This window comes from Vanacampus margaritifer, chromosome 13 (assembly GCF_051991255.1).
Source record: "Vanacampus margaritifer isolate UIUO_Vmar chromosome 13, RoL_Vmar_1.0, whole genome shotgun sequence".
In the NCBI taxonomy this organism is placed as follows: domain Eukaryota; kingdom Metazoa; phylum Chordata; class Actinopteri; order Syngnathiformes; family Syngnathidae; genus Vanacampus; species Vanacampus margaritifer.
In genome coordinates this window covers 3,226,266-3,238,551 of record NC_135444.1, presented here as the reverse complement: position 1 = coordinate 3,238,551, position 12,286 = coordinate 3,226,266, and the positions used below count along the sequence as shown (strand labels likewise).

The window sequence follows — 12,286 nt, the reverse complement described above, 5'->3', positions numbered from 1 at the left end:
GCCAATTGATTGTTAATTTCGCACTAGTGATGTAATACTGACTTGTATTTTGCACAGGCTTTGTGGACACCAATTATGAGCAGAGCAAAGGCATAAATATGATAAATTTGTCAACAGTACAACCAACAACATGGAAGATGAGGGTCTGCATGAGAAGGTTCTCTTAATTCTGAGTTGCATACATGCATTATATGTAACATGTAACGTGTACCCTCATGGGGCCATATTATGTGAAATTGACTTTGCTTGTAATTGTTTTTCTTAAGTGCCTGTCCACTTGCCAAGTGCGAATATACCATTTACGGGCAGCATGGGTCAGTTGTAGAATGTTTGTCTCCCAACCCGAAGGTTCTGGGTTCGATTTTGACCATGTCGAAGTGTGCTTGGGTTTGGGCAAGATGCTGAACCTCAATTTGCTCCCAGTGGACCTGGCAGCAGCCTCCCATTGGTGTATGAAATGGAAGATTTGTGCCGTTCTGCACGTGAACACCGCCTTCTTTATTTCCCAGCCAATGGAAGTGGCTCCTCTCATTCTCTTTAAATTCAGAGTGCGAGAGGTGTACTGAGTCTATGTAGTAAATTGAAGCCAGCAAAGTATGAATACAAGGAACTGCAGACCTCCATGGGCAAATCATGTAAAGTTGTAATTGAGAAGCACTAGTTCATTGAATTGATTTCTACAATATTCTGTACTCACCATTGGGCCAGCAATATACAGGGTGGGGAAATAAACAGCTCACTTACATGAGACAAACATGGGCCAAACAAACAGAAGAATTAGGAAATATATGGTCTGTAAAATGTAGAACAATTGTTCATCTTTGGCGTACATTTATGAAACATTTCAAACATTTCATAGACACCTGAAAGCTGTTTTAAATCATTAAAATAAAATATTCATAATATGTCTAAACTAAATTGCTCCATGCAAGGATTTAAGTTTGGATTTAAATTTGACTTCATCCAATTTTTCATCTGTTTGTTGAAGTTTCACTTTGCACTTACTGTATGACAGCTAGAATGCAAAACTACAATTTTGAGCAACACGTCAAACACAATTTTACGTTGAGATAGCTGCATTGACACAACCTATCCTCTGGTGGATGTTTCAGCATAAATGAAAGCAAATCTTTCTCAACTTCAAAGCACACAAAAATAATTGGAATGGCTTGTTCCCGCCTCATGCTCACTGACATGTAAAATTGGTTTATTTAGCCTATTGTTATCTGTCGGCTCAAGTGACAGGCTCTCTCTTGGAAGGAACAAACAAGCATTGCCAATGTGTCTTTTTGAAAACATTGTGAAGAATACACAGTGGAACCTTAAAATGCTGATTGGTTTTGACTAATGACGACTGAGTAATACAAGTCTCATTTATATCACACAAGTGTGTAGTTTAAGTGTAAAAAGATGTTCAACTCTAATGTTAATGTTACAAAAATAAAAGTCTCTACCTTTGAAAACATGGGATGTCATTAAACATGAAGTAAAAGTAAAATACCGAGCCAGCTAACAACTACAGTTAGCAGGCAATACTGGCGATTACTCAGTTCACCCTCACAATCTTTAGGAAACTTACTTCGACAATTTACTGACTTACCATCTCTATAATTACTGACAGTCAACTCTGGCTCAACCGTTGCATCATCTGGCACTAGTGTGGCGCTGCAATAGTCGGTAAAGCTTATTCCAATAGGACAATGTGAATTTTTTCTGCTTTGAACGTACAAACCCAAATTCCAATCAAGTGTGGACGTTGTGTAAAACATAAAGCAGAATACAAAATAAATATAACAATATATAAATAAATAACAAAATAATTTGCAAATTCTTTTCTTTCTATTTTCAAATAAATACACTACAAAGACAAGATATTTAATGAACCAGAAAATAGGTTGATCACTAACAAATAGAAGAACAATAAAACAAACAAGACACTCAATGTTTTTTTGTTAACAGTTCAACCTTGTTGGAGGTGCTCTGTGCTCCACTCACTGACTTTGTAGTCATTATAGAATCGATAAACAAACTTAAAACTGAATGCTTGCATGCCAGAGATGAATGACACAATATTCAATGATGGCAGGTATATAAAAACACTTACCTGAGCCAATGACTTCCTCTATCTTGACACATGAGGGATCAATTTCCTTGGCAAACTCTCGTACAGCCTCATTGGGGTCTTCGTAGGTGAAAGGGTCGATATATATCTTGACCCCCGGTGAACTGTGACTATCAGACAGGGTCGGGAAGGTCACCGTGGGGGTAGGACCACTAAACATGTCAGTCCTCAGCGTCACCTCTGATAAAAGAGACACAGCTTTATACTTTGTAGGTAACATTCTTGGTACTTGAATAATAAAGAAAAATTACCCTAAAAAATTGACAAAAACTAACTAAAAGAAGACATACAGTATTATGGAAAGTTGACTTTTTAACATCTTGTACACCAACACTACCAACAACCAAGTATATTCTCAATTATTTACGCAGCTATTTCTGAAATTTTGTCTGCACTACTACCTCATTTTTATCTAACTGCTGCTTGGTTTGGCGGCTCAATTCACTGTCCATTGAGTGTAGATTGGGCCCTAAAATATCTTGATATTTGCAAGACAGGAAATTGGGTGTGAAAAATGTGATATACTGTAATTCTTGATGCTCGGCCTGGGGAAGAAAACATGCCACATACATGTTTTTAAGGCACCTGGGAACTATTTTAAATTGTTTAAAAAATGCATATGTCTCCTTCATTTTATGTTACGTAAACTTTTAAAACCATCACTGCACTCACACGGTTACGGTAACTCTCAGTGAGACGTGTGCACTTGTCAACAGGTACACTGCATTTTAGCCAACTCCATCTGTTGATGTTCAGTGGACCTCTTCCGTGTTTGCACAGAGACCAAACTTTCTGACACTAAGCAGTACATTTCACTCCAGAATTGTCTTGAGATTTAATTGTACCCTGCACAGATTTAAGACACCCTGTGACTGATGCAAAAAACAGCTCACAACGTGAGCTAGCCTCCTCAACATATTCCGGGAGGTATGATGTTATTTTCTTTGTACTCATGGCAGAAGCAAAATTGTTTGTGCTTTTCCATTCAAGAAAGAAAGTTTGGCCTAAGGCACATTTCATTGGTCCTCCAAAAGGATAAAGATTCCAAACACACAGCTAGCTAAGAACACCCACAGAATAATGTATCCATTCCTCTGCAAAGTGTCTTTGAGTGTCTAGAAAAGCACTGCATAAATCGGATGCATTATTATTATTATTACCATTATCAGATGGGTAAGAACAAAACATTAGAGCATTTTGAAGTGATATTCTTCATGTATAAGCACTAACCTAATTCTGATAAAGTCTAGAGAAGGCAGACTTTTGACAGACATTTGAGCAATTGGTGCAAAAGTCTTAAAACAATGTATTTTTAATGTCATATATTTGTATTTGATTAAAATTAAATTAATTAGATTGTTTTTTTTATATTCTCACCGCTATTAAACATAGCACTGTTTGTAGTGTCCGGCAGCATGCATCTAAGTTCACTTTTGTTGTTGCTGTTCATAAATTCCAATGTACTTTGTATAAAAAATAAGACAGGGTTGCTGATTTTATATTTTTGCATTCAAAATAAAACATTATTCAATGCTTTCAGTGCATTATTTTAGTAATATTGTGGCAATACCGTTAACTATTTAATGGCCTAATATCTAAATACTTTTGCTTATATCATATACAAATGTGTATTTAACATAAACAATGTGTTATACCTCCCCCTGCATTGTACTGCTGCAGCTTGTCACCATACGCACTCTCTTTCAACTGCCTTCTCCTGCAGGGAAAGAACATGCAAACAAACAAGAAGTAAGACAAGAAGGTATAAGACAGCTAGACAAACCGATACAAAAACGGGCTAATTAGTAGGTATTCATTAGTATTAGTTTGATGTGTCACTGTTGTGTTTTGTTGACTTTTATCTGAGTAGAAGAAACATTTTTATTTTTATTTTTATTATCATTGTTTTTTTTTATTATTATGATTTGTACGGTAACAGATCCTCACACAGACACCTCCAGTATGCGTCAAACAAGTCACATGCTTCAACATACCTAAAAAAATAATAAAAAATCCTCTACCAAAGTGCTAGTAAATGTACTGTATATGTTTTATGGTTACAGTAAACTATAACTGACTGTACATGTCAAGACCTATGCCTGAAAGTGAACTAAAAGTCAGCCATTTTAGTTTGTCGCAGACAATTTTGGGATTACAGGGCTGCTGCTTTTAACGAACTCACAAATGAGCCCCAATTGGAAAGCAAGTATCCTAAAGCAAGTGACGCTTAAGTAAGCTTTTCAGCCTACACCATATCATGTGAGCAGATCAAGGAGATCAGTGGAAAGCAGATCATTTCCGCTAGCATGGATGCAGAGTATGTTGTATGAAGTATTTTTTTTTTTTTTAATGGGTGTATCACCTGGTACAAATGATGGCGATGGCTACCAGAGAAACAATACAAACACCGCCTACTAAGGAGCCTGCAATCATGGAGAGCTGTTGTCCAAGCTCTGACTTGAACTCATCTGCAAAAACATACGAATATTGCTCATTAAATTGCACTGTAGATGAATTGCTGAAACATTTAAAATAATACAAAAAGAAATTGAACAACATACAATATGTTTCGAAAGCCCGCATACAGTACACGTCAGGTAGACTGAAAACATTTCCAGACAGATTTCCAATCTAGCTAAACCACTCATATCCTTTGATTGCGCATGCAGCTCCCACTCCTCCACACCACACACACCTCCACACTACTCCAGCAGCACACCCACACACTTACCATCAGTGAGCGTTTGGAAGAGCATCTCTTTGCTGTAACCTCCGTAGCCAGCCACAGTGCGGGCCCTCACCTGAACCACGTAGCCGGTGCCAGGCCTCAGCCCCTCTAGAATCACTCTGGGGGTCTCGCTCTGAACTACTGAACTGTTTGACTCTGACGGTTGAGACTGTGAGGACAGTACAGAGAGATGCCATTTCTGAGAAAGAATACTGATCCTCAATTGAACTTTCCATATGATCAAAAACTACAATGACCTTTATCTAGTGCACTTTGGCTGGATTACGCGTCAGCTATGCCATGGTATAGAACATATCTCCAAAGGGCAGAGACTTGGTGTGACAAATTGCTAAATTACAGTCTTGACTGTGAGTCACACATGAACCCAGCTTGCTGGCACACCAGACAGCTACAGCTGATAACTTGGATTTAAATGACAATCACCATCTTTGCACACAGGATTCCCGCGCCATCCTTTGGAAACTGGTTTATATGATATTACTGTAATTTATTCAAATAGCTCTGTATGCACATCAAATCACTCAGATGAGACAGTAGTAGCAAAGTCAGTTTTACCTAATTTGCATGTAATGCTCATCTTTAATTGTTTGTATTTTTTTTCCAGGCAGGGGTAGTTTAATTGATGTGAAGTGTTTATTTAATCAATTGTTGGCATCTTCCTGTTTACATTTTTTTACATCGTGTACATGATATATACAGTTAACACTATACCATAATATATTTTTCCATTATGGATTTATATTTTTCCAAGGATATTTTGTTACATTGAAATTGATTCAGGGATGCACCAGTTTGTGTCAGTGCCATTGTCTGTATTGTCCATACAATAGGGGTGCAGCAATCTAATAATTTAGTAATCGAGGATCCTACTTCATTTAGTCAAACTCCGGTCCTGCAGGACTAAGGCCCTCCAGGACCGGAGTTTGATACCTATGCAATACAGTATACTCTGGACTTGTTGCTCAGATACTACACACCAATACCACATGACCAGCCTGTCAGCTGTGTGGAGACACTTTGAGGACATCTGTGACACTTTTAGGCAACTGCAACAATAAAACACATTTTCATTACAATTGCAAGAAGTGATAGCATTATTACGTATCAGTGAGTAATCAAATGGAATTACTTGTACTCAGACTTGGTCTGAAAAAAAAAGTGTTATCAGTGCATCCCAATGCTGACTACGTCATGAAAAGTTGTATATTAAAATATTCAGATTAATTATCATTTCCTCGTCAAGTTGTATCCAAGTGGAACACAATATATTATGTGTATGCACAGCCAGAAGCTGCTCTGTCAAGCCAAGTTTAATGTGGATATACAGATTGCACAGTTGCTAGCAACTTAAAGGTACGTCTTTTTAGCTGTAAAGAAAGTGAACAGCCTTGAATAGTAAAGCATGTTTTTATAATTTTTGGGGTAAATCCAACCAGTTTTTTTTAAAACCTCATTACACCCCTTGAGCACCCCTTAAACTCCATAAATATTTCTGTGCCTCTCCTCTGCCTTTTCAACTTACACAAGTTTTAGATTTATGATATAATTACAAACAGGGTTTAACATTAACAAATGAGGGTTTAAATTCATTTTGTCCGGTGTTGATAAAAAAAACTACCAGCCACTTTGGCCTGTATGAGACACTCCTGTATGTAATGACTTTTAACGTGCTCATTGGCTGTGCAAAGGGTGAATGCTGTGGTCAGTGTTGGTCAGTAGTTACCCGCGTAAAAAGTTGTCCTGTGCACTCACAGAGTAAAAGCAGTGTAACATTACTATGTTTATTTGTACATGACAAACACACTTTTATGTTTTTTGATTTTCAGTTTCATAAACAAGTTTTTGCTTGCGTTCAACAATCGAATTTGAATAAAACACTCTTTTTTTGTAAAACCTTTTTCCTAAAACTGCTAATAAAAAAACTAAATTGTATATTCTTCATTTCTTTTAGCAAAAACAAACATAGCAATGTTGCACCGCTTTCATGTGGCAGGGGATAATGAAAACAGCGGTGCTAAAGGTAAAAAAAAATGGCTGGTGGAAATTCTTATTGGCTAGTAAATTTAGAGAGTCAATAGCTGATGTGAAAAGTTAATTTCGAACCTTGATTAAAAAGAGTAAAGAAGAGTATAGAATATATATATATATATATATATATATATATATATATATATATATATATATATATATATATATATATATATATATATATATATATATATATATATATATATATATATATAAAATCAACGTATAGACATGTTTACCTGGAAAAAACAATGTAACAATGTCAATTTCCATTAGTTATCTTGTTGATAACATATCAGAAGTACAGACCCTATCTTATAAACCCAAGGCAAGTTGCTTCAATCACAACTAAACCACACACTAGCTTCTTAATTCCAGGCAGGGTTATCCTGGAGCTGAATAAAAAAATAAGAGGAAAAGGATGATAGAGATGATGATGGTTTGAAAGCTGTGCGGGGGCGGGGTGTGTGTGTGTGTGTGGGGGGTGGGGGGCATGCTGTAAGGATGACAGAGGCCTGGAAGAAGATGGCGAACAGTGTTCAAGAGAGAAAAAGGAAAGAGAGAATAGAAACTAAATTAGGTTGATGGATGTACTGTGTAGAATGATTTACTGTACCAAACAAATTAGTTTGTGAAAGCATTGAAAGGTCACTGCCTTTTGACTATAGTAACTGTCATTGCGCAAAAAACAACAAACCATTTGTCCCAGAAAAAAAACATGCAAACTTTTATTGGTTATACTAAAATATTTTCTTTACACGTGGCATAACTACGCCAATAATTCATACTATTCATAAAGACAAACAACTGAGCTCTGATTGATACTAAAGACACAAAAAACACTTACAGGCACATTTTTGTTCAGTGAACGATAACAAATTATAAAATTACAACTGACCACAGAAATTGAGTTTTTAGGTGAGGTGTGTGTGTGTGTGTGCGTGCGTGCGTGCGTTTTTTTTCTTTTTCTTTTTGTAGGCACAAGTGTGGGTGTTGAGGATCTTTTTGCCTGCCACAGAGTGGAGGTTAGGCTGGCCCCCATCTGGGAAGGTCTGGTAGCCAGAGATAAGCAAGAAGGGGAAAAAATCCTACCACCCTGTACCATATTAAATTTGTGGAATTCAAACCTCATTATCTACAAGAGTGAAGGCAATGGATGAGGAAGTCAGGAGGAAGGTTGACGGGGTGAAAACAAAGAGGTGGCAGTACGGGAAAAACAGCTGACATATTATTTTTGTCTGTAATATACTGTAATCAATATAAAAAGAAGAAACAGTGAAATGAAAATTTCATTATATGTTATTTTGCCTCTTAATTTTTCAACCAATGGCTTGATTTTGATAGATTGCAGCTAGCACATTTTTGGGGAGTAGTTTCTCTCACTTTGCCCTTTTAATGTATTAATAACACACACACACACACATATATATATAAATATATACTGTGTGTATATATATATATATATACACAGTATATATATATATATATATATACACAGTATATATATATATACACACACACAGTATATATATATATACACACACACAGTATATATATATACATATATATATACACAGTATATATATATATATATACACAGTATATATATATATACACAGTATATATATATATATATACACAGTATATATATATATATATATACACAGTATATATATATATATATATACACAGTATATATATATATATATATACACAGTATATATATATATATATATACACAGTATATATATATATATATATATATACACAGTATATATATATATATATATATACACAGTATATATATATATATATATATACACAGTATATATATATATATATATATACACAGTATATATATATATATATATATACACAGTATATATATATATATATATATACACAGTATATATATATATATATATACACAGTATATATATATATATACACTGTATATATATATATATATACACTGTATATATATATATACACAGTATATATATATATATATATATATATATATACATACATACATACATACATACATATACATACATACATACATACATATATATATATATATATATACACTTTTAACCAATTTTTGCTGTGCAGATGGGCTCAAGTTGGACCCTAGCTAGAACCCACATGAGGGACCTTTGGTGGTGGTGTTCCTGATTGTACCCATAAGCGCTCTTTTCACAGTTATTTTGTTACAAACTTTAATAACAAGAAGACCAATAATACGATCAGTTACCTTTTTATTATCATTGAACACCAATGAACAACAAATGGTCACTGTCCAACAGAATTAGTCATTTTCCAACTCAAACGAATCTGGACCTGGAGCCTGAAGTACTTGTTGAGGTGGCAAAATGTTGCTAGTTGGCAGACTTCCTTTAATTGGCCTGAAGGGGGAGGGGTTTTCCCATATCTTTTCGGAATGCTGCACAACGTTTTCTTCTGTTTTAATATTAATATTGTGCTACCAAACTTGTATAAAATTAATAGTCCAAATAAGACATATCGTCACCTGCTTAAAATAAATGATTATGTAAATTTTTTGCAAATATTTTTTTTTGCCGAAATCATCTCCTTATGATGCAAATGGTTAATTTTTTTGTTTCCTGAAAAAATACTCTTTATTATTATTTTAAAAAGGTGTCAATATTAAGTTGAAATATATATTTTTTTGTGCATTTTTTTTCCAAAAAGAAAATCTTACTTAATTACAAAGAAATATAGGCTAGCTAGTAAGCACTATCATGCATGCTGTTATTTTACAAAATTAAAATATTTTTGAGTGAAGCACAGCCAGACCCCACTTATTGCATTTGCCAATACCTGAGATAAACAATGACTGAACAGTTGTTTACAGTATTTCAGCAGTGAGGGAGTTAAATTGAGCAAACAGTGTCAACACTGCAGCTCGACAGTCGTGATAACTGATGATACTGCATTTGATTTGCCCATTTTATTGAATCTAATGGACTGCTGGTATTGAACAGTATGGAAAAAGCACACAAAAGCACATTAATCATCCAAATATACCTGATCATAGTATCGTATCTCATAGTCGAGGATGATTCCGTTGGGATGTTCAGGGGGCGGCCACGACAATGAGAAACTGCGGCTTGTTGAGCTCACTTGGTGCATAATGGGTACCACTGAAGGTGCTGTTAAAAATGCACACACAGGTGCACACAGTTAGCATTCTATCATACAAGAATTATGCAAATATATATAATGATGCAATGACATCTGTTGGATTATTTACAACCACCGAAGAAGCATTTTACCCCATCATGAAAATGTGCTTGCCACTAATGGGGTAGCAAGAATAATGGCTATAATGCATTTTACACATCATTTTAATGGCCTGTGGCTGTTGGCCAAAGTGTTTTGTGTATTTATGGTTTTGATACTGGGATTTATTTTTTTTTTTTAAAGGTTTTTTAGGCATTCATCTACTGAGAAGTAGTGTTCATTTTATCCGCCAATTTTAAATTTAGTCTCAGTTTTAGTCCAATTTCCGTCACACTTATTTCCATCTTTTTTTGAGGAAGCTCAGTATTGTTCATTCGGTAATTTTACGGATTCAACATGTCATCATCATTGCTCTCTCTTTTTGTGCGTGAGCATGTGCGTGTGTGCATATGTGCGTACGTGTGAGTTTGTGCTCATGAATTCACCTAAAACCTATAAAAAAATCCCATACCCTTCACCTAAACCGAATACTTCAGAATCCCGAGTCGTGAAGTTGTTGAAGAAATCCAGCATCAACCAGACACCACCTACTACACACAGGGTTACAAACCAGAATTTTTCACCAACCCCAGAAGTATATAAATTCCAACAAATTAGAGAGACCTGAAGAGACCAAATGAAAGACTAAAGAAGGGAAGGAAGGATAGATGAAGCAGAGTGAGATCCACAGACATCAGCCTCCACCGATTCAGCGACCAGAGGAAGAAGCAGATTGTGTTTAAATTTCGGTAGATGCTGGTGTGGTGGATCTAGCATGCATGAAAACCTCCACCAAAGAGGGGAGTCGTCGACTCCGGCCAGGACAGGGCAAGCACTACCCCCCAGGCCCCGGCAGCGCTAGGGGACAACCCCCAGGCCCCGTGGGGGAAGCGGCCGGAGAGCAAACCCAGGAGCCCGGCGCACCCCCCACCCCAACACGGCCCACACCCCCAGCCCAACGCAGCAGAACGAGGCACGGCAGGCCCACCAGGCACCCCACCGACCCACAGCCCCCGCTCTTCCCGCTCTTCCCACAAAACCCCTCACCCCCCCAAACAAACCACCAACCCCCCGACCCCACCCCTACCAGCCCCCCAAACCCCGACCCCCAAATCCCGGGGACCCCCGTACCCAGGAATCATGTCGGAGAGGGGCCGAACAGCGGAGTAGCGGGGGCACCCACGCCCACCCCACCTCCAGCCGCGTGGTGGGACGGAAGGTGGGAAGGGAGCACCGGGAGACAGGGGGCCCCCCAAACCCCAGGGAAAGGTCCCGGTCGTGACGCCGGCGTGCCGAGTGAAAAGTAACCCTGTTACTGAGTTCGCCAGATCGCAGACTGGCAAACTCTACCCCTACACCGTGGATGTGACCCCACCCAGTGTATATACAAGTCTATACTTGTTCGTTTTTATCGCAGTTAATCAACCTCATCCCGTTTTTATTTAGTTAATTTTTAGTCGACTGCAAATCTAGCATCTTAGTCTTTATTTTAGTCCAAGAAAACGTAATTTTATTCGTCTAGTAACGTTTTAGTCTAGTTTTAATCATTTCACCGCTGTATATTTTTTGTCAGCAGATTATGTTGAACATTTCAGATCTAAAACGATTTCACATAAAATTTTACTCTCATCTCACACAGTGGCTACTATGGCTCCATAGTAAATGTATTACATTAATTAGCGGTCGGATTAACATTATTGTTGGAATGTTATAGCTGCGGGTTAATTAACTTTTTTCTTTCTTTCTTTTTTTTTTTTACTTACCATGAATCCACCTCCTGTCTGGCTCATATGTCTGTGCATGTTGCACTTGCTACTTGCAGATTTGAAAGTTGGTGTGTCACTCACTGTGTGTCACATGACACTGTCACAGATGTGTTTATTAAGTGAAGTAAATTTTTGTCTCGTCTTCATTAGTCGACAAAAATGCATACTGATTTTGTGCCAGTTTTTGTTTATTAATGAGTATTTTAGTCTAGTCTAGTTTAGTTTTAGTCCGGTGAAAAATGTGTGTTGATGAAATTATTTTTGTTTAGTTTTCGTTAATGAAATTAACACTACTGTTAAGTCAAATCATTGAGTTATGATATCTTTAAAAGACTGCTCTAATCAATTCTCACTTTTAAATACTTCTCCTGGAAA

The 12,286-nt window shown here is 36.8% G+C and overlaps 1 protein-coding gene across 3 annotated transcripts in view; it reads right to left on the bottom strand.

Annotated features, from left to right (window-relative positions):
* LOC144062936 (ephrin type-B receptor 1-like) overlaps positions 1-12,286 on the bottom strand; it is a 139,687-nt gene that overhangs the window by 25,764 nt on the left and 101,637 nt on the right. For all 3 annotated transcript variants that reach the window (XM_077584759.1, XM_077584760.1, XM_077584761.1), the window contains 5 exons: positions 9,951-10,075; positions 4,854-5,019; positions 4,485-4,590; positions 3,778-3,839; positions 2,105-2,302 (listed from right to left, as the gene is read on the bottom strand). In XM_077584759.1, coding sequence (XP_077440885.1) covers positions 2,105-2,302; positions 3,778-3,839; positions 4,485-4,590; positions 4,854-5,019; positions 9,951-10,075 — 657 coding nt within the window. The remainder of the gene's footprint in view (positions 1-2,104; positions 2,303-3,777; positions 3,840-4,484; positions 4,591-4,853; positions 5,020-9,950; positions 10,076-12,286) is intronic.